The sequence below is a fragment of the Papilio xuthus genome, unplaced genomic scaffold (genome assembly GCF_000836235.2).
Source record: "Papilio xuthus unplaced genomic scaffold, Pxut_1.1 DF826115.1, whole genome shotgun sequence".
NCBI lineage: Eukaryota > Metazoa > Arthropoda > Insecta > Lepidoptera > Papilionidae > Papilio > Papilio xuthus.
In genome coordinates, this window is record NW_013532534.1 from 6030126 (window position 1) to 6056916 (window position 26791).

At 33.9% G+C, this 26791-nt stretch overlaps 8 protein-coding genes across 9 annotated transcripts in view; 4 read left to right on the forward strand and 4 right to left on the reverse strand.

The window, feature by feature from the left end:
• Window positions 1-287: 287 nt before the first annotated feature.
• On the forward strand, window positions 288-4004 carry Clc (clathrin light chain). Of its 2 annotated transcripts, XM_013319509.1 has the most exons (6): window positions 288-544; window positions 1158-1301; window positions 1780-1891; window positions 2355-2366; window positions 3032-3220; window positions 3788-4004. In XM_013319509.1, the coding sequence occupies exons 1-6, from the start codon at window positions 292-294 to the stop codon at window positions 3792-3794; spliced, it is 717 nt and encodes a 238-aa protein (XP_013174963.1). In that variant the 5' UTR covers window positions 288-291; the 3' UTR covers window positions 3795-4004. The 2 variants fall into 2 exon arrangements, with proteins under 2 accessions (XP_013174963.1, XP_013174964.1); XM_013319510.1 differs by lacking the exon at window positions 2355-2366 and having other exon boundaries at window positions 3788-4002.
• A 569-nt stretch (window positions 4005-4573) lies between these two features.
• Window positions 4574-6048, reverse strand: PIG-A (phosphatidylinositol glycan anchor biosynthesis class A). Its single transcript, XM_013319553.1, has 2 exons — window positions 5956-6048; window positions 4574-5872 (listed from the first exon to the last, which is right to left on the reverse strand). Exons 1-2 carry the CDS (start codon window positions 5962-5964, stop codon window positions 4574-4576), a joined length of 1308 nt encoding a protein of 435 aa, XP_013175007.1. The 5' UTR covers window positions 5965-6048.
• A 2289-nt stretch (window positions 6049-8337) lies between these two features.
• Window positions 8338-11779, forward strand: LOC106123388 (alkylated DNA repair protein alkB homolog 8). The gene is made up of 8 exons (XM_013319660.1): window positions 8338-8569; window positions 8747-8981; window positions 9200-9517; window positions 9637-9796; window positions 10095-10356; window positions 10672-10827; window positions 11020-11184; window positions 11368-11779. Exons 1-8 carry the CDS (start codon window positions 8474-8476, stop codon window positions 11764-11766), a joined length of 1791 nt encoding a protein of 596 aa, XP_013175114.1. The 5' UTR covers window positions 8338-8473; the 3' UTR covers window positions 11767-11779.
• An 87-nt stretch (window positions 11780-11866) lies between these two features.
• LOC106123390 (TBC1 domain family member 19) lies at window positions 11867-15314 on the reverse strand. The gene is made up of 11 exons (XM_013319662.1): window positions 14947-15314; window positions 14634-14768; window positions 14382-14556; window positions 14095-14182; window positions 13949-14009; window positions 13553-13783; window positions 13228-13365; window positions 12946-13108; window positions 12637-12746; window positions 12257-12348; window positions 11867-12184 (listed from the first exon to the last, which is right to left on the reverse strand). Exons 1-11 carry the CDS (start codon window positions 15046-15048, stop codon window positions 11929-11931), a joined length of 1551 nt encoding a protein of 516 aa, XP_013175116.1. The 5' UTR covers window positions 15049-15314; the 3' UTR covers window positions 11867-11928.
• A 79-nt stretch (window positions 15315-15393) lies between these two features.
• Window positions 15394-17213, forward strand: Yippee (yippee zinc finger protein). Its single transcript, NM_001312308.1, is given in 3 exon segments — window positions 15394-15618; window positions 16409-16568; window positions 16880-17213. Coding segments are annotated over 3 exon segments (366 nt in total). The 5' UTR covers window positions 15394-15500; the 3' UTR covers window positions 16968-17213.
• Window positions 17214-17258: 45 nt separating this feature from the next.
• On the reverse strand, window positions 17259-23253 carry csw (protein tyrosine phosphatase non-receptor type corkscrew). Its single transcript, XM_013319661.1, has 2 exons — window positions 22914-23253; window positions 17259-21457 (listed from the first exon to the last, which is right to left on the reverse strand). Exon 2 carries the CDS (start codon window positions 21355-21357, stop codon window positions 19474-19476), a length of 1884 nt encoding a protein of 627 aa, XP_013175115.1. The 5' UTR covers window positions 21358-21457; window positions 22914-23253; the 3' UTR covers window positions 17259-19473.
• Window positions 23254-23555: 302 nt separating this feature from the next.
• Window positions 23556-24528, reverse strand: LOC106123392 (uncharacterized). The gene is made up of 2 exons (XM_013319663.1): window positions 24220-24528; window positions 23556-23823 (listed from the first exon to the last, which is right to left on the reverse strand). The coding sequence occupies exons 1-2, from the start codon at window positions 24409-24411 to the stop codon at window positions 23587-23589; spliced, it is 429 nt and encodes a 142-aa protein (XP_013175117.1). The 5' UTR covers window positions 24412-24528; the 3' UTR covers window positions 23556-23586.
• A 223-nt stretch (window positions 24529-24751) lies between these two features.
• LOC106123245 (uncharacterized) overlaps window positions 24752-26791 on the forward strand; it is a 3096-nt gene continuing 1056 nt past the window's right edge. The window contains exons 1-7 of the mRNA XM_013319476.1: window positions 24752-24890; window positions 24969-25220; window positions 25367-25628; window positions 25845-26017; window positions 26126-26171; window positions 26294-26402; window positions 26743-26789. Coding sequence (XP_013174930.1) covers window positions 24861-24890; window positions 24969-25220; window positions 25367-25628; window positions 25845-26017; window positions 26126-26171; window positions 26294-26402; window positions 26743-26789 — 919 coding nt within the window. The 5' untranslated portion in view covers window positions 24752-24860. The remainder of the gene's footprint in view (window positions 24891-24968; window positions 25221-25366; window positions 25629-25844; window positions 26018-26125; window positions 26172-26293; window positions 26403-26742; window positions 26790-26791) is intronic.

Consider the following 26791-nt stretch of genomic DNA (forward strand, 5'->3'; position numbering starts at 1 on the left):
ATGTCAAAGTCAAAATGACAGTGACACTCAATTTTTGACAAATGGTCACGACCCATAGACAATTTCAACAAAGACTAGCCAGTTGCTAGAGGTGACGATTTGCCAATCTGCATTTGATCTGCATGGCAAAAAAGTCTACTTTTGTAAGAATGACTTTAATATTGCATTTGTTAAAAAAATAACTGATTAAACTCTATTTCAAAATTTGTTTGATTTTTTTTTCATCTCGACTAAATTAAATTGACGAATCATGGATTTTTCATTTTGAATGTCATTGTCAAAAAATTTGCAATGTCTATGGTTTTAATTGTTCATCGACATTTGTTTGACGTCGACGATTCTCTTTGTAAAAGAATTTTATTTTCCAATTTATTATTCGAAATGGATGACTTCGGCGACAATTTCGTTCAGCCAGAGGTAGACCCGGCAGCGGAGTTTCTGGCACGAGAACAAAATCAGCTGGCCGGCCTGGAAGACGAATTGGAAACTAGTGCTCCTCCCCCAATCATTGCTCCGGCTTCAAACGGCTTTGAGGATTTTGTCGGTAATTTTTTTTTTTAATTTATTGAATCACATTTATATGAAGTAGTTTTGACAAAAGTTACAATTTTTTTTTGTAATTATTGACACTTTTTTATATTATTTCATATTTAAAAGATTGTTATAATTTATTACATACTTCCTTTTTTATTGTAAATATATTATTTTGTATTGTTTAACCTAGGTACCTTATATATAGTACACCATGTATATGAGTATCAAGTTTTACAAAGTAATCATAATATCCTCCCACTTTCCAATAAATAAGGTTGAATAAAAAAAATTATAAGATAGATATTTATTTTAAAAGTAGGGTAGACACATTTTCTTTCATATGAAGACACCAACTATGGTTATTTTCAGCTATCATAAATAAAAATATCCCTTCAAAAAAATTACATAATGGCATAATCTTTAAGCCACATAAGACAAGATATAGTAAGCCATTGGTCACCATGCTATTGTCATGCAAACTGTATGCTATATTAAAAAAAAAAACATCAGTTTTTTTTTAATGTTAGCAAATACTATCATCAAAATTTAAAAGAATTCATTATTTAAACCAAACACATACAAAATATCTCTCAAGATAAAATATTGCATGCATTGGCTTACAGAAATTCCAAGTTCAGCAGTTTATGAATCAGAGGGTCTGATGGACACTGAGCCGACTCCCACTACAGTGTTCAGACAGGAGAGGGAGGAGCCGGAGAAGATAAGAATATGGCGCGAGGAACAGAAAAAGAGACTTACTGAAAAAGGTTATAGAATTACTAACTATACCCTTACTTGATCACTTATTGTGACCTACTAAGTATATTTAACATTCATATCCATTTTTAACTTATTTATTTCTATCATGCCTTAAAAAAAATTGAAGACAACAAAGTACAGTATATAAATGCACCATCGGTTGTGGAATACCTTGACTCAAGTAACTAAGGTTCAGGGAACCAGATAACATATTGTTGTACACCCATTTTTGAAAAACAAATGCAAAATACTATAACTGGATGATTTAAAAATTCCTTAAACAAAATAGTACAATAGAGAGCATAGCAACAATATCTAGAAGTAATGAATGCCTTATTGAAGATTTGTTTATTTCAATAGGCTTTTACCACATTCATATAATTTTCTAGCCTTCAAATGACTCATTTCTTATGCAATAAATGACTCAGTTATTAAGTCATTTTATGATACAATGTACATTTTTTAAATAATTGATACACTTTATAGATGAAGAAGAAGAAAGGAAAAAGGAGGAAATGTTAAAAATTGCAAAGAAGGAATTAGAGGATTGGTACAAGACGCATGAGGAAACAATTGCTAAAACCAAAGCTGCTAACAGGTAAAAATTTCATAATCACCAAACAAAACTCTACAATTCCTTGTCAATACCTAATATTGTAGTTGAAATGTCAATATTGTATTGAGTGCAGTTTTCAGTTAATTGAAAGATACATAATTTGCTCGGAAATATAATAATTTTGTTTGATGCAAAGGGAAATTTTATTTAAAGATTTAGTAATGAATACTTGGTACTGGGTATCTTCTTAATTATGTCTTATAATCCGAGTTTTATATTATATATACTACTCTATAACTATATTATATACTCTGTATTTTAATATGTAAATGCATGGAGCTTTAATGTCGGGGAGGTGTAAAAAAATTCTTGAGTTAAATAAATAATGATTTCTTTCTTTTATAAAAACAAATACTGTTAATATAATTTTATGTATTTATTTTAATGATTAGGTTAATTCTGGTTTTTATTTTAATAATTACTGTTTTCTTTTCAATGCTGTCAGGGAGTCTGCTAAGTGAGTATTCAAAAATGTAGTTTCAATGTTTACTAATATTGGTGATTGTAACATCTTGGTATTTCTTCATTTGTATAAAAAAAATCATGGGATAATTAGGATATAATTGGTTAAATCATCTCTGTACGGTGATGACACTTTTTATTTATTAATGGGTTATGTACTTGTTAGTTATTGTCTATTTTTCACATACTCTAATTTGGTGTCATTTACATAATATGGTTTCATCAAATTCTTTGTCTCATTCTTGTGTAAATCACGGCAATTTTTTAAATATTGTTTGTCTACTATACTTTTTTCTACATTAATTGTTATCGAAAAAAGATTCCTTTTAATTCAACATTTTGTCATAAATTTTTATAACTTTTGATTAAGATATACTTTTTGCACTAGAGTTGTTGATCAGTAGTGTAGGCATGTCATTTGCGATGGACATTATCAACCGATGAGGGACCCCTATGACGTACATGGTTACAAATTTTTGTTTTTATTTAACATGCAAAAATTACTGGTTTTAGATACAAAATCACTAGATCAAATACATCTAGGATATGGTATTTACAAGGACATAAAAACGTTTCCTTGCAGTGTAGACATAGACATACTGTACAGTTTTTTTTTATTTTCTGGACACAATTGTTTTCTTATTTTTATTGCCGGTATAGAAATGCAGAACGCGCGCTGGCGCGAGGTTCCGAGGGTGGGTCAACGGAAGGCGGGGAGTGGGCGCGCGTGGCTGAGCTATGCGACTTTGGACCAAGGCGGGGCCGCGACGTTGCTCGCCTGCGTTCCATCGTGCTGCAACTGAAGCAGGCCGGTGTCAGGCCAAACTATCCGCCGCGCACCACTAAAGTGTAAGTACCAAGTTCTTTCATACATAATCACCGTGGAATTTTACTACTAGCTCAATACAAGACTTACATTCGAGGTACAGAGTAAACATACATACAGTGAAAATCTGGTTAAATATTTGCTGTCGCATTGTAATGCAAGTTTAAAAGGACAATGACCTAACAATTTCTAAGGTTTTTGTGGTATTAATACAACTGAATATTTGTTTAATTACTTACAGTATTGTGGATACCAATGATGAGGTAACAGTTACTTGAATGCATTTAAGTGAAAGTAATCATCACGTGTTATTTAGCTAAGCTAGTCTGTCCTCCGGAAAAGACATGTATTTGAACCACTCCAACCACCACTCTTGTATGTTACTTTCCATCTTCCTAATTTCCCTTATGTATATCCCTCTTGTTAATATTTCTTTCATACTAAGAATATAGTCCATAACATATTCTCCTTACATATATCTTTATCATACAAATGCTAGATAAGTAAAAGTATGTATAAAGTTAAAAAAGAGTAACACAAATCTTTTAATTTTTAAAAATTGTTTTTTATGTATATTTTGATGTTCACAGGGCTTAAATTGTTGGAGCAACATGGATGGAGCACTGTTAGAAGCCTGAATATTTACACATATAAATATATCAGTCTTATTATTTGAAATTATATTAATTTAAAATATGTTTATTGATTAATGTTTCAAAACATATTGGTTAACAAATGTTTGTGCTAGCTAACAAATTTGTTATTTAGTAAAGGGAAAATAATTATTATAATGTATTACTTGATCATAGCATTCAAATTTATAATATAAATCATTCCAAACTAATCTGTTTATTATTTATCTAGTTCAATTCTAACTATACTCTAATATAAAGAACTAAAGTATTTACATTTAATATATATTAAAAGAAAGTTTGCAGTCATCAACGAAGTTTATTTCTTATTCAAATATTTTTTTACTAAGCAAAGCGTATTATATAGAATATTAAAAAGAAAATTAAAGAAGTTTTTAATTCCAAAAGACATATAAAATATTTTATTTTCTTCACATAAAAAAAATTCTATTGACTTTTTCTTTTGTGTATTTAGTAAGAAGTATACTCTGTAGGAATTTTTTTGTTAATGCAGCAAAATATATAGATTGTCAATATTTATGAAAAACAATATATTACGCTGTTAAAACTACACAAATTCCTTACTCCAAATAGATTACTTGAACAAGTATCTATAATATTTTTTCACACTATTACATCACCAAATAAAAAATATATTTATACAAAACCAGTCTTATCTTACCTATGTATAAAAAATATATGTGGCCAAAATAATACATAATATGAAAAAGAAATGAACTTCAATTATAATTTTAAATCTTTGGCTATATCTATATGTTTCCTTTTATATATTCTTTCAGTTAATTGTAATAATAAATACATTAAACTTATGACTAATAAAAATGGCCACACACCACTACTCAAATAACTTCTCAACTGTTGACCCAATGGTTTGTTTTTATTTAATAAAATTTTATTATAAACTATCTCAGTTCTCCTTGCAATATCCATCCAATTGTACATTTTTCTTATCATTCTATTACATTCGTATGGACAAAGAATATGTCCCTTATTTAAATCATCCATGGCTAATTCAATTCCATTAACAATACTGTTAACATTTGGTTCCGTTAAATAAATCATATTTGCAGGTAGCACTTCAGGTATTCCTCCCACTTTAGTTGATACCACTTTTAATCCACATGATGCAGCTTCAACAATAGCCATACAATAAGCTTCAGTCAATGATGTATTAAGAAATATATCACCTTTGACTAATGTATCTCTTACTTCTGAATGTTTTAAACTACCCAACAAAGTGACACAGTGCTGAAAGCCTTTTCTTTCTCTCACTTCTTGGAGCAACCACATTTTTGGACCATCACCACCAATTATAAACCTAAGTTTAGGATAGCGAGGGCACATATCAGCTATCACTGCAGCCATCAAATCTACACCTTTTCTATACACTAATCTTGATACAATGACTATTGTTATCACATTAGGATCTCTTTTGCTTGGATCTGGGGTAAAGTTGTAAGCATCAACTGCATTAGGAATTACAGAAACTTTGTGTGCTCTTACTTTAGCTCTTAAAACAGTATTCTCTTTTCCAGTATGTGACACACATATACAATGGTCACACTCACACAGACACATTTGTAAGTATTTATTAGTTAGAACAGCTGAGGTGTCTGCGAAGCCAAATAGACTGTGATCAGTGAAAACCGTTTTCAAACCTAGCAACTTGCCTATGATTGAAATTTCATGTGCTAGCACACTGAAGGCCGAGTGACCATGAACAATTTCAATACATTCGCGTATTAATATGTAGCGTACTAAGGCTATATTACAAATCATGGTAGGCAAAACACATTGAGCGTAAAACACTTTTATAGGTAAGTAATACACTTTTAGGCCGCCTGTTAGATATCTTACACCGACTCTTTCTCCATAGCAATGAGTAATTACGACAACTTTATGTCCACGTTTTATCAAACATTGCGACAAATTATATATATGCTCTTCAACTCCTCCAGTATTCGGGTAGAAGAAATCTGAAGCCATGCAGATCACATGCCGCTTCTTATGATTTGTTGTTTCCTATTTAAACAAAAAAAATGATTTTTATGATAACAATTTACAGAGAAAAATAATTCCCACAACCCTAAGTAATACTATTATACCTTATTCATGTTAAATACTTAATTGTTGTTAATAACAAAGTACTAGTTTGTTTACACGAAAGTAAATATTTAGTTTTGACAATTGCTTTTTTTTACTGCCAAATATTTGGTTTGTTTTTTTTTTTAATTTTATGACCTGGTAATTTGGTTTGAAGGGTCAATAATTTCATAGAGTAGTTGTACAGTCAGCGTCATATAGATCGTCACAGACAAGATATGCAAATATATAGGTACATCAAAAGTAATCAATATCGGTACAACAAAAGTCCTCAAAATAATAGATACATTCACCCTGCTCAAATACATCGGTACATACACAGCGTCAAATATATGAGTACATGCAAGATGCTCATAAATATCGTAGCAGCCACAGCGTCATAAGTAACGAAGCAGTCAAGGTGCGCAAAAATATCGGTACATTTGACAAAATTGAACTCTATCTCTATATACTTGTGATACAATTTGGAATAAACTACTTCTGTTACATTCATTTGACACTTTGCATCAAACCATTTTTCAAAATTTACTAAAAGTGTTCGACGCGGATGACAGATATTAGGTAGATAAAACCAACATCAAATTTAAGTTTGTCATCATATATGCTAGTTTGGTCTCGTGGCCTTATCGTTCGCCGCCGTTGGTGCGTAAGTTCGGCGGTTCAAATCCCAAGCAACTATTTTTATTTTTTGATATTTTAACTTTTTAATTTTAATATCGAAGCACATGTAATTAAACTCTATCGCCGTAGTTATTAGGTAATTTTGATATTGCCTTGGACTGAGTTTGACCGTTAAAGTACTTTTCTATTTCAAACAAAAATGAAGGAGATAAAGCGATGCTATTGACATGTAATTTGTCTTATTACTCATGTTTGTTAAACTTGTACCGTTAAAAATAACACTTTTACTATTACCTTTTACTGATACTGATTATATTTAAGAAACAAAGAAAAAAAACTGAATGTCAATATCCAAACTACATCAAATTTTTGGTCGATTGCAATAAACATTCCAGTGTGCGTGGGCGCGCACACATATGTAGATAACACTTGTACGTATAGTTTCCGCGCGTACCATTCTTAAAAACCGCAAAAACAATCCACGCTCCGCCCACTCACTTCACTCGCGATGGTCTGACCTAATTGTTGTTAACTTTATTTAAATTTCTTTCTACCCGACAGCGAAAATTATAAAAAAAAATTGTCGAGCAAAATTTTACATTACCAAATTTTTACTGGTTATGAAAAAATAACCCTGTGATTGATAAAATGAAAAAAAGTAGCCTGAGATACGAACCGGTAAACTTACATATTACGGCAAACATACTAGAATACTGCGCCAAACTAGTATATATTGTGACAAGGCAAAATTTGATATTAGTTATTACGTATCTGTCATATTCGGCGTGACAAACTTTCATAATATATTTAAGCGTTATGACAGGAGAAGAAAAATATTGGGTTGCCCAGTAAGTTCGTGCCGCTTTATAGGGAAAATTAAAACCCTGTTCTCTTAAATTTTTGGAAATGTTTTTAAATTATATTGGTACGACTCTATACCTAAAACGTCTTTTATTTTTGGCTAAAATTTTAAAAATTAGTTTTTATCTCAACCAATGAAATGAAATGATTCACAATATAGAAATTTTTGTGACGTTTGATAATGGTGGAAATCCGAAAATGAATCCACTTCAGCTACAGTCTATTGTAAGCTTTATATCGAAAATCGGAACGAACTTTCCGGACAACCTATAATGTTAATACAAAGTGTCAAATGAATGTAACAGAAGTAGTTTATTCCAAATTGTATCACAAGTATATAGAGATAGAGTTTAATTTTGCCAAATGTACCGATATTTTTGCGCACCTTGACTGCTTCGTTACTTATGACGCTGTGGCTGCTACGATATTTATGAGCATCTTGCATGTACTCATATATTTGACGCTGTCTATGTACCGATGTATTTGAGCAGGGTGAATGTATCTATTATTTTGAGGACTTTTGTTGTACCGATATAATTGATTACTTTTGATGTACCTATATATTTGCATATCTTGTCTGTGACGATCTATATGACGCTGACTGTACCTTTTATTTCTTCGAACGGAAATAATTTTTAACAGCGACGACACACATGCTTATACCTTATATTTAGCAATACAAAGAAGTAATTTACAAAAAAAACCTGATAAATGGTCAGTCTTGAACCTATTGAAATTATAACATTATCTTTATGACCATATTGACAATTTTTTTATATACTCTTGGTTTATGACAGAAACATTAATATCTATTTTTGACAATTTACTCTTAGTTTTGGGATTTGCAACGAACTGTTATGACCTAAAGGTCTATGAAACCAGGTCATAAAATTAAAAAAAAAAAACGAAATATTGCGAAATGTCATAATCATATGTTTTGGTCTTTGTACAACATGAGTACGTTAAATATATTAATATATGAATACGTTAAATAATGTATGATTTGAATACCAGGACAAAAATAAAACGTCTTCAAAAATGAATGAAACTAAAAAAGTGATTAAAAAATGCAAAAGATATGCGGCAAGATTACAATCTACAAAAGGTGTTATTTGTTCTGATAAGCCTGGAAGTGTAAGTTTACTAATTATCTTACTCTAAACCATCTAGCACTAAGGCGTTCCTTGGAAACCACTGTTCATGCTACTTTTGAGATGATTTAACATCGTCTAAAACATTTAAAATGAAAATTTTAAGTTTATGTTTATGCTCAAAGTAAACTATACTTGCGATATATTGTTTTTTTTTCAGAATATAATTCTTTGCAACGTAGGCCAAGCAACTGGACTAATAAAAGATGACATAATAAATCTATTGAATATATTGCCATCAGTGAAACTAAAAAAGTTTATTGCTGAAAAGGGGGAGTCTTATTCATATTTAGTGTTTGATAGTGAAGCTAGTGCCTTAACTTTTTATCATAATTATAATGGTAGAAAGTGTTGTAACAATGACACATATTTGTATATGTGTTTTGTTGAAAATGGTAATGAAAATCTTTATAATCAATAATTTTACATCATCACATTTGTAATCACAGCTTTTGTAAACAAAAATCAAACATTAATTAGCAGCTAAATTGGTTTCATCTATTAAAGTATAATTTAATGATGTATCTGTCAAGTAATTGCCGAATTTTACTGTAAAACTAATCTAATAAAATAAAAAATAATCAAATAATATAATGAATTATAATTATTTTAGTGCCAAATACAGAAATTATATGTGCACAGAAAGATCCAGAAGGTCTATGTATCATAGAGGATTTTATCAGTAAAGAAGAAGAAGAAAAATTAATAGAAGTTTTTGATTGGGAGAATGAAAAACCAAATCTGAAAAATCGTCAAGTAAGACATTTTGGTTATGAATTTCGTTATGGAAGCAATGATGTAGATTTAGATGCACCATTATCAGACAAGATACCAAAAGATTGTAATATTTTCTGGACGAGATTAAAAAAATATGATATTAACTTGGAACCACCCGATCAGCTCACTGTTAATAAATATATTCCAGGGCAAGGTAATTTTTTAATCTTATTTAAACTTTTTATACCACCAACCAGTAACATTTATCCATATTAAAAAAACATTCCAGGTAAAATTTACATTGTTTGTTTTTTTTTTATTAATTTATTCCAGGTATTCCACTGCATGTTGACAGGCACAGTCCATTTGGGTCCACAATACTCTCCGTCTCACTCGGATCCTCTGTTGTTATGGATTGGAGACATCACAGTGGTTTAAACATACCAATAGATATTCCACCAAGGTCTATGCTCATAATGCAAGGAGCGGCGAGGTAGGAAATTGTCTTTACTTTCTTGATACAAAATGTTTTAGTGCCAAAAGTTAGTGACATATGAAACAATAGAGGCTGTCAAATAAGATTACTAAAAATGTTTATTATAATTGCTTAAAAGTCAAGATTCTCTTTACATTCAAGTAGTGTAGATTTATCATTTTTAATTTGGACCAATAGGTTTCCTAAGGAACTATTTTTAACTCTGAGTGCTGCAGTAAAACTTTTATAAGCTAGATGTTTCTGAATATTGAAATAAATGTCTTTTAAAATTAGCTTATACTACTATTTCTTATAGATATGACTGGCAACACGGCATACAGCCTCGAACCTGGGACCCAATCATTGATCACCGAACCCTGGAGGATGGTCAGCGTATTAAAGTGGTTACAAGTGAGACTAGAAATAGAGAGATCAGGATATCCTTGACTTTCCGGTGGACAAGGTGCGGTGATTGTGATTGCGTTTACAAGACCCTCTGCGATACGGCAGATGCAACATCTACAAGTGATTTGAATGATAATGTTGCTTCGAATTTGGAGGAATTGCATGTACATCAGGTAATCTGTAGATATATATAATATATACAAATTTTGTAGTAATTCATGGTAGGATTCGTAGACAGGAAAGTAGGTGTCTTGTTATTTTATTCTTTTATCCCATCCCATGAGCCTATCCAATATCGTGCAGCGCCCCTAGCGGGTGTAGAGTGCACCAAAATCTCATACTAATTTTAACTTTTGACGATGACGATACTAATGCGCCTGTCGCAAATATTCGATGTAGGTCCACTGTTTCTTTTCTTTTACAAAGTATTTATTATTTTCCCAGTGCTTTATTATTTTTGTCTATTACTCGGCGGATGTTGTGTACAGGTATACGAGCAGATATCGCGTCACTTCAGCAGCACGCGGCACCAGGCGTGGCCGCAGGTGGTGGGGTTCGTGCGGGACTCGCCCCCCGGCGCCGTGCTGCTCGACCTCGGCGCCGGCAACGGCAAGAACATCCTCAAACGCAATGATATACTACAGGTAATATACAGTATCCATTCCCTTATAAATTACCCGATCTAGGAAAAAAACCTTCGGCCGTCTTCTCAATTCTCTCATAAAGCAACAGTTAAACCGGTATTTTCAGGTGCAACTTGCATGAAATAGGACGGAAATCTCAAATAAATAATACTGCTCAAAGTATTGAGTCCCTTGTAATTTTTTTTAATTTAGATAGCAGGCGAACGGAGCAGTGGCTTGTTGAATGAGTGCAAGAGCTACATAGGCGACGTGCCAGCGGCCGAATGCGTCAGGCTCGACTTGCTCCATGCAGGGATCAGGGATGGTTGCGCTGACGTTATCATTTGCATTGCGGTCATACATCACTTCAGTAGTCAGGTAACTTTATATATATTTAAAGTCTACAAAGATTAAACTCGTGTACACTATTCAACCATTTTTGATTATTTTATTACTTAGTGAAATTTTAAAACATCCGACTAAAAGGACCAAATGATTGATTGATTCATAAGCCTGAAGTTTGTACAAATTTTTTGATAGAATATTTTTGTTTTATTTCAGTCGAGACGCATTCAAGCAGTTGCAACAATAGCTCGTCTACTGCGTTCGGGAGGTCGAGCTCTTATCACCGTATGGGCTAAGGATCAAACAAAATCGAATTATTTGTGCAAAAAGAAAGAAAATGTGATACACAACAATAGCACCGTCGAAGTGGCCGGCATCAATCTTCCGGTACACGAGAATAGAACTCAGTTCCAACACAAAGATTTACTTGTGCCTTGGAAATTGAGAGGCGTTAAAGAAGATAAACTGGCTGATAAACCAGAGAGCACGCTCCTGAGGTTCTATCACGTGTTTGAAGAAGGCGAATTAGAACAGCTGTGTGTCTCGTCCGAACTAATTGTGGAAAAAAGTTTTTATGACGAAGGCAATTGGTGCGTCGTGTGTAAAAAAGTATAAATATTTTTACTTATTATCGTCTTTTATTCAATAACAATAGTTTCTGTGATGTAAAAAAATATTATATAACATATTAAAAGTAAAAATAATATAAAAGAAATAAATATAACAATTTTATTTCAAAATCAACAAGAAATGTGTAACAATTTTTGATCGGATATTCTAAGGTTTCATCAACGCCAGTTGTAACAAAGGTACTATTGATATTGTGGACAGATCTGCCAACACGGCGTCCACATTTTGAATCGTGTTCACTTGAAATATATTCTCTTTTCTGAAACTCAAAATGGCGACCGCGAGCAGTGGCAGAATATCCAAAGAATCGTAGCCCAAAATGGCGTCCCATAAAAACAGCAGCTGATCCGGAGGAAGATGGCCACTAAAAGCTCGCATCAGCCATTTGAATACAACTCTTACTCTAAAAATAAATTTATATGAAACGAATACATTTGATTATTAATAAACTTACAACTACTTTTACTCTACTTACGGATGGATGTTAATATTTTTGAAATGTATCCAAAGTAAAGGTTCGTTAGCTTCCAACAATCTTTCATATAATAAGCAAAGTGATACGATGCCCTGAAATGAAAATAATCAAGTATAGGAACTAACTAAATTAATTCTGTAAGAAACAACAACTTATTAGAATAAATTATATAATAACTTCGTCAATTAACTGAACTAGACAAGCTGATAGTAAAAAAAAAATTAAACATAAAATTAATTGACGTGTTTTTCTCTTTCTTTTCCTATGTTTAGTGCAATTGACAAGTTACTGGCAGTTTATTGTCTATTATGGAGGTTGCACGTAAATTTGTATTATATTAGGAGCGGAGCGTGCGTCCAGATTAGAACACAATGTGTGACCTGCGGGTGTGTGGAGATGTTGTGCAGACGATGCCAGTAGCGGATGTAAAAGGCGCGGAAGGTGTAGTACAGCTGCACCGGCTCGTCGTACAGGTAACAGAACGGCGTCGCTGCGCCCCGCACACCACAAGGAAACATTTATATTAACGGAAATTTCAAATGTACGCACTTGTAAACGAGTGTGGTTCCAACAGTGTTAATTGTTCATTACAGTACATAACTCTGTTCATTGCTTGCCCTATGCCGTTTTCTTTTTAACCAACTGTCTGTATAAAATAATAGGATCACGTAAACCTGAAACAAACTCACCATACATAGAGAATCCATGGAATGGTATAATTCCACTGGGCGGGAAAACGGTGGTGTTGTCGGGCGAGGTCTGCTTGCCCTTGATGGTGACCGTGAGGGCGCTGCCCACGCAGCCCTTCAGCTGCTGCAAGATTTCGCCGTCGCGCGAAAAGCAAAGCATCACCTGGGTATACAAATTTTATTAAAAAGTATTTTATGTAGTAGTTTGCATGCTTAGATATGAATTATTTTATTCGGTAAGTTTGGAGCGCAAATTGACAAGTGGCATAAAACACAACAGACCTGGTAAAGCAGATCTTCGAACACAAAATACTGGTCATCGTTAGAAGCTGTCAGCTGCACGTCCTTGAATATTAGCTTGTCTATCATGAGGTCCACCTCCAGCACGCTCTTCTTCAGTTGGTTAAAATTCGCCGTTTGCTAAACCAAATAGGTAATCTGAATAATGTTAACAACCTCAATCTCTCAAGATAGGTAAGAAGAGATAACGGAATAACATGATTTTACATTCTCCTGCATTTTTTCTGTCCGGCTTTCTATAGCTTATTCAAAATAAAAATAAAAACATTTTAAAACTTTTGCTTAAGAATTCGTTTATTATTCTTACGTGTGGCGTGATTTCAACGCCCAGCACTTGTGCCCAGAGGCCTGCTCGGAGACAGTGCGGACTGCCGCGCTTGAGGAACTCCTGCGCAACGGGCGCGTAACGCAGCGCCGACACGCGCGCCCCCAACGCCGCGCGCTCCGCCCCCAGCGCGCCGCCCCCCAGCGCGCACCGAGACTCCGGGTTGGCGCCCAGCAGCGGCTCCCCGCTCGCCCACTCGGGGTATTCTTTGCGCTACGTATTAAACATTTTAACAAAGTGATAAAAATACGCAACGGGAATCGACAACGGTTACAATAGTCGACTTTATCGGGAAGCACCCGGTTCATGGGCAGCCGCCACGAGATGTCACGGACGTTTCTTATGAAAATTATGTAAATGCAATTTTAGGTACATTACCAATTGGTCCAAAGTTTTCACTTGCAGTGGTAGATGAGCGAACTCCCATTTCGGCTCATCTCTGTAATAATAGCAAAGAGTTCTTTGAGTACCACAAGTGATGTAGTGTGCGTTACATTGAGTGTTCATTCTTTTATTTTACTTACTCTCTTGTAAACGGTACGTAACCGGATAGTGTTAATAGAACTTCTAAAAAATCCTTTGGTGCGTAAACGGGTCTGTACTTCGAAAGATCTGTCAAAAGTATTTTGTAATTACAAACTGTTTATTATTATCGTTCAGCTTCTGTAAGATTTGATACGTTTAGATTTTTAAAAATCCAAAGAAAAAGAACATTAGTGCCATACTGCCTCAATTAATCAAATTTCATTTATTATTCGACTGTAAATCTCTGCCTATCCATCGATTAAGGGCAATTTTTGAATATTCTTACCCAAACTATATGTGCTAAGTTCGTTCCATTTTTCGGCAATGTCGTCTTGTTCGCTCTGGGGTCGCAGCTTAGCTAATGAAGTTTCTAAGTCCGAACACATAGAATTCAACGATTTATGTATCCTTTTCTCCCACTGAGAACTAGCTTTCGACAAACATGTCAGGGGGTCTAATTTCTATGAAATATCAGGGAGATAAATTTCTATTGTAAAAAAGCTTAAAGAAATGCATTTATCTTGTAAAAAAAACTTACATTATTTTTACTTTGAGTTCGTACCCAGTGATAAACGGTATTTCTTAGTTTTGTGTCTAAACCTTTTTCTTTCATGGCCTCTTGAAGACTTTGTTTAAAATCTTCTTTTTTTACATTCGGAGACGAAACTAATTTCTGTAAATTAAAAGAAAATATACGTAGTTATTTTGCACTAGGACTGCACTAGCTAGCACTAGCACAGATGGAATTTTTATTGTAAAACTTGTAATATAGAAAGTTTGCGCGCGCCAGTAGTAGTAAGTTAAAGAACTTAGAAGGCTACTTGATTAATATGATAATATATTACGTTTACCTGTATGTCGCTGTAAAATGATTTATAAATGGATAGATTTTTTATTTCTTCTGCTAATTTCAGAGCTGTGTTATGAATAGCATCTTCTTTGATGCCGTCCATTTTTATGAATTCACCAATTTAATTTTAATTTTACTTATACTAAACCAAATCAAACAATAAGTAAAACACAGTTCACTGAAGTGTTAAGACATCGTTGCTTAGTAACGAAAAAATATAAAACCTGATAAATCATTTTGGATAGAACAAGAATCTTTTAAATTAACTTAGTATATGACTACCAAAATAGATGAGATAGGAAATTGGTGGATTAAATAACAGGGTATATCAGAATATGAGTGGAAATTAGAGATGGAAAGATATCATTTTAACGTAATATTTTTTTTGTCGGCAGCACCAGTGCAACACAGGCAACAATGTGAGAATTTCAACTCCAGCACATGATCTGTCACTGTCATGATCATCAAAACTTTGCCCTTCATCTGCTGTTTCTGAGTTCACCTGTCACTTGCTTTGTTGTCAATTGTCATTCAGTGTTTTGAAAACAAAGAAAAATGGGAAAAATTTTCCTTCACCATATTGGTGGGACGCGCTTATTTTCATGTGCAACTTGCGATGTGAATCTCACCAATCGTGCGGAGTTAATCAGCACCAGATTTACTGGAGCAACTGGTTTGTTCATATTTTATTCTATATTAACGTTCATGGAAGTGATGACGACTAACTGTAAAACTTAACAATAGGAGAAGGTCCCGAATTTCAAGTTAAAGGTAATGTAAATGAGATTTGCTATCATCTGAATAAATATTACGAAAATTCGGGACGTTCCCATGGTTTATTTTAACAAAAAACAAATCTCATTCGAATCACGAATGTTAATGTATTTTAATTATCGCAATTGTAACAAGAAAAAACCTTACTGTTTTTTGCACCTGATATCTCCCGTTGAAACCTGTACGAAAGAGAAACCGTTTTTAATGAACTGATCGAGATGAAATAAACACTAAATATTAGGTAAAGCTTACCACAATAAATTAGTGAGTATCACATTCAAATCAATAATAATTTGCCAATGAAAATTGTTGTCCAGTCAAGTACATTATGTAAAAGCTGTGTTTGTTGGGACGATTACCAGTGGGTTGTAGCACCACTAAACAAATAGCCATAGAATTTGCTATGGCCATGACCCATGGACTTTCTAATTTTTTAGCCTGGAAGTCATAGAATATCGTCATTGCCATAGCATCAGCAATAAAGATCAGCAAAGACATTTTTATGATAACTGCACAAATTACAGACATAGTGACCTTTATTGTTTTGAGTTTCTATGAATATATGTGAATTTCCACAAATATTTAATCAGACTTTTGGTCCTAATAAAGTAGTCTTATAAATAAAATAGCGTTTTGTTTTATATAACATTATAAAACCTTATTGACCCAAAAATTTCATACTATTACAGGTAGGGCGTTTCTTTTTCACAAAGTAGTGAACCTTGTCTACTCTGAGGTGCAGGACCGCGTGATGCTGACGGGGCGGCACATGGTGCGTGATGTCTCCTGCAAGAACTGTACCAACAAGCTTGGTTGGGTCTATGAATTTGCTACTGAAGAAAATCAACGGTATTTTATATTTTCTATATAGATATTTTCACCAAATCAATTCAGTTGGAAGACATGCCATTAGTAGTTGCATTGTCTTGTCGGCCAGTCTGCAATTGCAATTGGTTGTAATAGAAAATGGCAACCAATGAAATATTATCATAACAAGGTGTCAAAATATGTATAATGTTAGTTTATTAATTCCTTTTATATACAATTTGTAGAGTATACAATTTAGCAAACTGCATACACAATTAGCCGATGTCAATGGTTTTGTTGGTTGGTTGGAACAAAAGGTTTTGTTGACTACAATTGCTGTTTTCTTGCTACAGATACAAGGAGGGCCGTGTTATATTGGAGCGGGCACTGGTCACTGAAAGTGATGGCATTGAGGAAATTCAAGTGAACAATGATGATTGATACTGTAGCAATTGCACTGCAGAAAATATTGTTTTTCACTATGTAGCCTTACATTGTCAATGATAATTGGCAACAAAAAGCAATATCTGAATAGAATATTTTTTTTTAATATTTATATATTTGCAAGATATAGTGAAAAAATATTTAGAGCTTAAATCATTGATTTTATCTATTAATAAAAATGATACAACTATATTTGGTATTTCAGCCCTGGTTTGAAATATTTAAATACATATAACAAAATCATAGTTGTTGTTAACAATTTTTTCTAATGGAAGTTTAACCAGTCATGGTATTTTGTGCCTAATTGATTTTCGCCATTGTGGTGTTGATAGCGGTGTTGGAAACTTGAACTATTAATATAGATAGAATTTGCCATCAGTATCTTCAACTAGCGCTTTTAAGTCAGTACTAAAGCCATGACATAAAAGCTTGTGGTAATTATGGTCATAAAGTTGTGAAAAAAATGTTTTTCAGTGAAATACACATTTGCAATATCACATTTTATTTAATATTATAACACAACATATATCTTTAGCAGATAATATAATTTTTATTTGTGTTCTCTATGCCGCTTTACATAAGCAGTTCTGATTTACAAATTGAAAGATTAATATAAATAAAATGCCAACAACACAAAATAGTACAGGACGAATCGAGTAGTGGAATTTTGAATATCAATCAACAATATAATATTTGTTGAATATTTAGCACCATAATTAAGTTGTAATTTTACAATATTTCTAGCAGAACCTGCACATAAATTCATATTTTATTTACGATATTTTATAAAAGTTCATTTAAAATATATGCAGATGAATAAATACATAATTATTGTCAATGATAAAACTAAATGTAATTTTTTGCAGATAACTTATGTAAGATTTTGACCAATCACATTATAAACTACATTTAAAATTAACTTAAAAAAAAATTGCACTTGAAATATTTTTAACAGCATACAAAATACTCTTGTATGGGTTCCAATTGCAGTGACGCATAAAATATTGTCATCCCTTACATACTCTTTGAAAAAAACAGAGATAACAATATATGTTCATACAAATGTCACACCTGTTGAAACACACTAAGAAATTCCACTACTTGATGCCATCCCCTCTCCCGCCACTTTTATCTCTACGTTACTGACCTCTATACATGGACAGGCAATAAACCATGATATTTTGTGCCTATTTGATTTTCACCATTTTGGCACGTTTAACTTGGTATGAAGCAAAAGCTGTCATTCCAAGCAATGACCTATCCATTCATAGAGCTCAGTGCTCTACATTCTGAACTGAAAATATACTTCATAAAAATATCGCACCAACATCCGGCGGGCCATCGGCCAATTTATTTACAAAAAAGCACCTCATTACATTTCATACTTTAAAATATACAAAAAAAAAACTCAAAAACTGAAAATTATTGCATCAATAGCAAAGTCAATACATAAAAAATAAGAAAAATAGCTCGTGTAAAATATGTGATGTGTTTGTATGAATGCACATTAAAAATCAAGATCACTAAGTAGTAAACAATGGGAATAGAGTTTAATTATATTCTCTCTTTCTCGTTTTATTATCTCAATTACAATTCAATAAATTTGTAAAATAAAAAATATACTCTTTCTAATTCAAAATCGAATTCGAGATCACATTGAAGCCAAACACCTGGCTTCATATAGTACACATTAAAGCAATCATTTGAAACATTATCAGGTCTCAGTTTTGTTATCATTTTAATATAAGAGTTAAACAAATTTTTAATATAGTTTCCTTTTAAACATAGTTAAACCTACTAGTGATGTGTATTAAGATCTTTTAAATTGAATTTTTGAAGTTATGAGGGACTTATGTAACTAAGCAGCGGTAAGAATGAAATTTTACATCTCTTTCTGTGGTTTAAAGTTAGTTACTTAATAAGGATATGTTCAAAGTTATCTATAAATAAATAAAAAAAATCAGAAACATGTTCTGTTTTATAATAAATATGTACATAACAATTTAACTGTAATTTTCCACTGCCGAGAATCCTGAAATAAAACGTACTATCATCTTTCCTATTCTGTTTCAAATAAAGATATTCTGTAATGTTTCGGCAATCGAAAACCACAATTAAGGTTAGTTTATTTCAAGTAACAATAAAAAAGTCATTCGATAATTGTATGTGTAAAAAGCAGGCTAAAAATTAACTTGAAAACTTTTTGCATTATTTTGCCTATATCAATCCTATACTCAGAGTACGTGTAAATATCGGGGAAGTTGCGATTTAACTTTAATATAATATGTAACGATATTGAATCCTTCTTAAGGCGCGTTAAAGTAAAGTGCTATAGCTAAGAAGTAATTTTATGCAAAGACGGAAATTGATCGCTTAAGGAATATGTATTAGAAATTAGTCGTGAACCTATACGTGAACGGACTATACCTTTAAAATCTAGGGATCCCTACGTTCCCGACAGATAAAGCTTTCGATAAGAACGATTTCGCCTTTCTGACACGATTCATAAAAAAGGTACGGGGTGTGATCGTAGTCGAGGCGAGTCCTTAGCAGTTTCGGGGCCGGTGTAGAGCCGTTGCCTTTCCGTCTCTATGAACTCCAGGACTGCCATATATATGAATTTGTATTGGGCCTCGTTTTGCACCATACCGGAGCGCTGGTCCCTCACCATCTGCACGGTGCGGTGTATGTCTATTTCACAGTCGTACCCCTCTTTCCTGACCTGGTCCAGGATCATATCGATGACAATGAAGGTGCCGGTTCGACCGATGCCGGCGGAGCAATGCACGCACACCGCGGCCTGCAGCGGTGCGTCCGGCCCCGTCATTATCTGTTGCAGTCGATGGTTCACGTCCAAGAGGATATTCAGCACCCGCCCGGGCTCCGAAGGAACGCCATGGTCCGGCCAAGCCGTGAAATGGAAATGGTATATCGTTCGTTTTTTATCGCCTTCGTCTTTTTTCGTCACGATGAAACGTCTCAGAGTATAGTCTTGAGTCGAAGATTCTGATTCGTTAAAAATAGTATATTTCTTAAAGACTTCTGTTTTGTTTAAATCTGGCCAGTATCGTTCGCATTTAACTTTGCCGCGTTCGATCTCTTTTGTCGTCATTATGATAATGCGGACGTCCTCCTGCCAAATCATAGACCAGAACTGATAGATTGTGGTAGACAGGCAGCCTTGTGTAGCGATGTAAAGTTTGTTGTAGACGTACTCTACAACTCCATTCTTCGTTGCTATTCCACTTTTGGGAATGGTCGTGTTAACATAGTTAGGATTTGGTCGAAGAACGAACGATGGAATCATTTTACGAGTACCGTTTTCTTGACATTTTTTCACTTCTTTCGGCTTTTCTTCTGTGATGATGACGCTGGTATGAACTGGCGATGTCTTGTCCTTATGCCTGGAAGAGGCATCGCGCGAGAAGTGTGTCTCGAAGCTTCCGTTTGAGTCGGAGTCAGTGCTCTCGCATCGGATGTAATTGGCGTTGATGTAATCTGCGCCGGGCGGGGCGTCGGGTGGTATATCGCGTAAAATGACTCGCGTATGATCGAACGGTATAATGTTTTTGTATCTGTTCTTTCTTATGTTTTCTGGCTTTGAACCTTCCATTCTGTCGAACAATTGCAAGTTTTCCATCATCTGTAACGTTTCGAATTCTTCCCAGAAACCCTGTTTGTACGCCATGCTCTCGATAGGACCTTCATTTTCTTTTTGTAGTTGTTTGACACGGGTTTGAAGGTGTCTTACTTGTATTCGAGTAGCGTTAAAAGGTTGAATAAGTCGTAATACTTCGCCTGTGGTTTCGACCATTGGATAGTTGCGGTAGTGCTCTATTAAACTTACGAGATCATCGAACTGTTCACCTCCGCCGACGTCATATTTATTGTCCTGTCTCCTTATAATCACGTGCGTGACGCGGTCTCGCGTTCGCACAGACAACACGAAATCTCCGGGCTGTCTCTGAGACTCTCTGACGAGGAATGATCCGTTTTTGCCGTTTTCTAACATCATTCTTTCTGCTTCTTTTGCTGTCAATTGGCCATGGTACCAGCGCTCGGTGGTTGGATCTGCGCAGTTCAGAGGGATTTTTAACCTGATAATATTACCGTTTTTTTCACGTAACTGTCCTTGATTGTCCATGTAGTGCTGGACAAGTTCTGATAAAGTAGCGAATTTCTCTCCACCGTAAAGATCTAGAAACTCACCATTATTCTGTATTTTTATGTGCGTTACCTCGTTACCCCTTCGCACCGAGAGTGTAAAGTCTCCCTTGTTGCTCATGCTAGGCCTCGCAAGGAAGAACCCGTCGTGCCCAACATCCATTAGCAGCTTCTCTGCGTCTACCCCGTTCAGGGACGGGTGGAACCATCGTCTTGTGATCATCTTATAATTATAAAAAGCACCAAATGTACACTTACATAAACTACTAATTCAACATTAATAACTTTGTTCCTTTTTTCTTCAATGCATTTTCTCCTATCATCTGAAAATAAGAATAATATTAGGTTAATTGTTTGATTCTCCTTATTAAAAGAATGTGTATGTGGCTAACAATTGTAAAATTCAGTTTGAGAAAATTTATCACACAAAAACTTACACTTAACTTTGAGCTTATAAGGTAAGTCAGAAAAAAAAGATTTCAGAAACAAATTTTAAGGTCTAACTATATGATGCATGAAGAGAAAACTGACATTTTTATTAAGAAGTACACAGAAAATTAGTTAAAAGTAAAGATCTGTTACGCTGTACATATTTCTTATTAAATTAGTTTAGCTTAATCATTGAACTCTAGGTTGATGTTCTCCACAAGGATTGCAAGTAATACATCATAGTGAGATGGTGCAAGGTGGGTTAGGAGTCAATGGACTATATTTTTTTAGACCAAGCGAGGCGCTCATGGAAAGTTGACAGTAAGTTTGATACTTTATATATGTAATCTCTCAAAAACTGCAAATATCTACAATACAGAACAAAGCTTAACAAACACAAAAACCATAGTAAAATGTTGTCTAGTAAGCAAGCAATTTTTTAATTTATTTCCCCCTTAATAAATTAAGACTTGCTTCTATTTTTGGTTTATAAATTAGAAAATACAATTTCATACTTTAAATAAAAAAATTCTAAATTGAACCATAATATATGTATGGCCGACAGACAGTAGGATATTAGTCTTAACATTTTTTTAATTTCTTTATACTGTGGTCTTCTGTTGCTTTAACACCTTGAATGTTTTTGAAATATCATACCATTCATGTTCTTTCCCAGAGTATCATTCCTTTAAGTTAGTTGAACTAACTAATATACTATTAGACAGATGATTAGAATCTGTTTGAGGTATTTGTCTCGATACTTACACCATTTATTACTAAAAGCTACTGTTTTATTCATTCTATCATAGTGTGTAAACTTACCAACTTTCGCCACACTTTTTCTTTACAACTCTTTATATCTTAATATACTACTCAAGCATTTAATATATTCCTGTTTTTAAATTCATATAGAATAATGGTTTATTCATTCCATCACTTCATCATTACGCCATTTTGCAATATTTACAATTAGTTTAGTTTTAATTATCTTTGAAATATGTGTTTGTAGTTTCTTCTTTATAATTTAAAATATACATTTCATGAATATAATTCTACGGTTATTGTTTTAATTGTGTTAGATTTAATATTGCGAAGAAATGACAAAAATTAGTGCAATTTTGATTGATGCATCAACTGGTGTAACTTTAAATTTTCCTAACATAAATATTATAGGGTTAAAAATCATTGTAAATATCACCATGGCGCGTAATTATAGTATTATGACAAATGTACACACGCTCGTCTACTATAGACATACTTATGCATAAGTTGCTACACAAAGGTATAAGTTTAAATTAAGTATTTAACAACTACAAAGTTAAAAATTTACTTTTATAAATACTCTCTTACCTCCTAAAGGCACTCGAGCAGCGTGCAAATCGCTAAATTCCTTAAAATAGGAATTATAGCGATCGTACTGTTGTTGCTAAGCTGACTTTAGACTTTTTTGTTATACTGTTGTATTCAAGGGCGTATACACTAGTTTAGCGATGCACAATTACTTCAATCAATTTGCAGTAATATTAATAGATATCAATGGACATGTTACTGAGGTAACTAAAATGGTAAAAAAACTTATGAATAAATGCCAAAAAAATATTTCGTTCCCTCGGTTGCCTAAAGAAATGACACAACTTTTTCCGTTTTTTTTGTCTCCAATCTCCAACTTCACTTTGTCAGAAATGACAGACGTCAGACATTGACATTTCCACAGAAGATATATATGTCACTAGAGTATATAAAAATATTACTAGGGTATCAAAGAGTAAGTAGGTACTATAAGTGTAGCGTTTCAAAATTCTACATGAATAACATTTACAGAAATACAGTAGTACAAATATTTTTCTATAGCGATGAATCAGGTTTACTAAAGAATATAATACCCCCTCTGCCTTTTAAAGGTTTTATAGTTTGGCTTATAAACTAGGGAATATGTCAACGAGACGGGAAACCAAAAATAAATTTATAGTGCTATAAAATAAAATTACAGTTAAAAAAATACTTTTAATTACAAATCAAAATACTATTTTTCATTTGTAGCCGACTGGTTCTTTTGGGTTCTACCAAAATAGCTCGATATAACTTTTCTAACAGCAAGACGTCTATTCTGAGAAGAGTTTTCGCCTTCATTATGCGCAGTCTTATTCCAATGCTCCGCAAAACTTTGTCGTCTAAACACTTTACCTAAAGATTGCCATTTTTGTTCAGGACTAATTTGTTTATCTTCGAATGTTTCCTTGCTTCCAGATGGTCGTTCACCCTATAAAAAATATATTTAGGTTAAAAGGTTACAAGCAAAAGTAAACAGTCGTTTCATTCAGCAAATGTTTAATAAAACTGTTACTTGAATAACTTAGGTCACTGAATAAGTATTACTCGGTGTTTACTCGTTGTCCTTTCATAATAATAATTGAGTTGATAAATAATTACGGAAAGACCAAAATTTCAGATAAAAGAAAAAGAGGAATGTGTAGAATATTTCTATAATATAGCTGCAATATCATAACAGTTATGTCTATATCTACAACTTTCATCGTGTAAACTCTTGAACGTTTATTTTTGACCAGATAACAATAAAACTCTTAAAGCTTGGGACCTAAACAAAATTAGACAAAAGCCGCTAAAGTGAGAGATAATTTATTGTCATATTACTTACATCGTTTGATTTGGTAGAGCGAAGCTGACCACGAAAAAAACTCGATATAGATTTTTTCCAATTTTTATGATGTTTAAAAGAATTCAAATCTAAGTTACCGGGTCCATCTGCCGGCACTTTATTTTTGTTGTACGTTTCTTCTTCCTTCTTTACCGAATCCTTTTGATACTGAGTACCCTCGGGGCACAACATTTTTTACTAATATTAGTGCTTTTTTATTATTTTGTTTATATGGTATGTATGTTTAAAAACGTTTAAAAATATTTGCGAGTGTCATAATATTAAGGGCATTTGTTTGAGTTAAAAATGTCAAAATCAAAAATGGAAGATAAACTTTTTAATGTTATTAATTGTTATGAATAGGTCAAGTAATTCGAGTTATATTTGTGTTGAAAACTTCTTGCTCCTGAAAATTCAAATGGATTATCAACGGTGGCGACCCCTTATAAATATTTTTTTATTTAGGTATAGGCTTTACAGATGCCTTACTTTTGCCTTTTTATACATAAAGAAAAATGAAAGAGCGGGAAATTGAATCTTTTTTTTAATAACTTTTAATTTATAATATTTCTTCAAAAGCTATTTAAAGGCAATAAGTTTCCATCTACATAAAATATCAATTATAAGTATTAAAATTAACGATGCAGGCTTTGGCTGTGTCTGCTCCTCAGGTATTTAACTGATTTTTGTTGAAAAATTACCTACATGCATATTTGTAATTTCTATTGTGTGTGTTATTGCTATTACAGGATCTGATTAAAGTATTGACCAATGAAGCCACAGAAAATTATCTTGGCTCGGTTACACTACTGAAACAATTAACGGTTGCTGCTGTAAGTACAGTGGTATATTTTAAGGATGCTTTTCCGGAGGACAGCTATAATATAGAGAAGTTTAGAGAACTAAAATTGCGAATATTGAAGATGAAATGTCGAGATGAATCTGCTCAATTTCTGAGCACAGCGTTAATAAATGCTTTTGACGCATTTGATAAGAAATATGTAAGTAATTCAGTTTTAAAATTAAATAATATAACCACAAAATTAAATATGTAACGGCAAGAACGCAGTTTCGAATCACAAAGGGATTTTAAACGATGGCTTTTTGGATAATACCGTGAAGACTAGAAATCATCTGTATATTTTAGCTCCACCGTCTAGCGTTGTGCTTCTACGATGACGAATGTAGGCCGGAGAATTTGGTGGACTATCATATATTTGAGTACACGTACCACGAGGCGGGCGCGAGTTTGCGCGTGCGGTCGGGCCGCGGCAACGGGGGTCCGGAGCGCCGCGGCCTCGACGACAAAGCCTACGCCATGCTGCAAAGCTGCACAATCATCAATAACGGTTTCCAGAAAAAGTTGCCGGCCTCATTCGACATAAGCTTGAGACTTTATTACAATGAAGGTAAAAACTTTCAACATTGATATAACGCCATTATGGACGTTTTTTTACATGTTAGCTTAAATCGTCGGTAAATGTAGGAAAAAACATGCTTATCGGCAGCATGTTTTTTTTAACATTTAACATTAACAAACCGACTTCTTACAGTCGCTCTCGATCTAGATGTCCATGTAAGCCCTTGAAGCGCTTGTTGCCATTCTAAAAAAAATATACTTATAGCGGCGCCAGAAGACTACCAAGCGCCCGGCTTCCACTGCGGTGACGAGTTCGAGGAGCACTTGTCGCAAGTGGACATGTCGACTTACTTGTTAGGGGAGGTGGAAACGCCCTATCACGGCTTCCGCGTCACCTCTTGCTTCAAAGAGAACCTGGGATCAAGCCACGAAGCTATCGTAAGAATTAGTTAAAATATGATGTTCCTTTTAATTTCGAACGCATTTTTGGCTTTTGAGGGTTCTGTAATCATATTGTTTATTCAGTTGGTAAAATTTATTTCTCAGGCTTCGCAAAACCCGCCCTTGATGACACAAACTCAAGATGTTCCCGGTAAGTTAATATACCCATTACAATGATTTTCATAAACTGTTACTTCATAAGTTCGAATTACGATTTTTTTTACTTTTTTTTATTATAATTTTGGTATAAATAATGTTGGTATTGCGGCGCAGTGAGTTCGTCTTTAGCAGGCTATGCAGTGTCGGAGGGGGCGGTGCGCTGCCCCTGCGGACTTGACAGAGCTGACCTGCCTCGTGACGTCACCTCCCTCATCACCTGCGAGTTAGTTATAGCTGTATGACTACATAAGTCGTAAAAAACGAAACGGTCTATTGCGAAGTAATCACAGAATGCAGTTCGCTTCACATCACGCTCGGTTTCACTTCACGTTCGGGCATTTGCCCCGTGCGCTAATTTCCAAAAGTACAAGTTTTTGTATTTCTCAGTTTAGAATGAATACTATTATACTTATTTAGTAGATGTAAACGTATTTATTGTGGCGCTGGGCGTCGTTAATTAGTCATTATGAGAGATTACTCACTATCTGAGTTTCGAACATATCAAGGTACGCCGTTGACGGATGTCAGTATCATTGTCAAATGTATTTGTTGATGTGACTTAGGTACTGCAAGACGCAGCAGCACGCGGCGTGCTTCGGTCTGCTGCGTGGT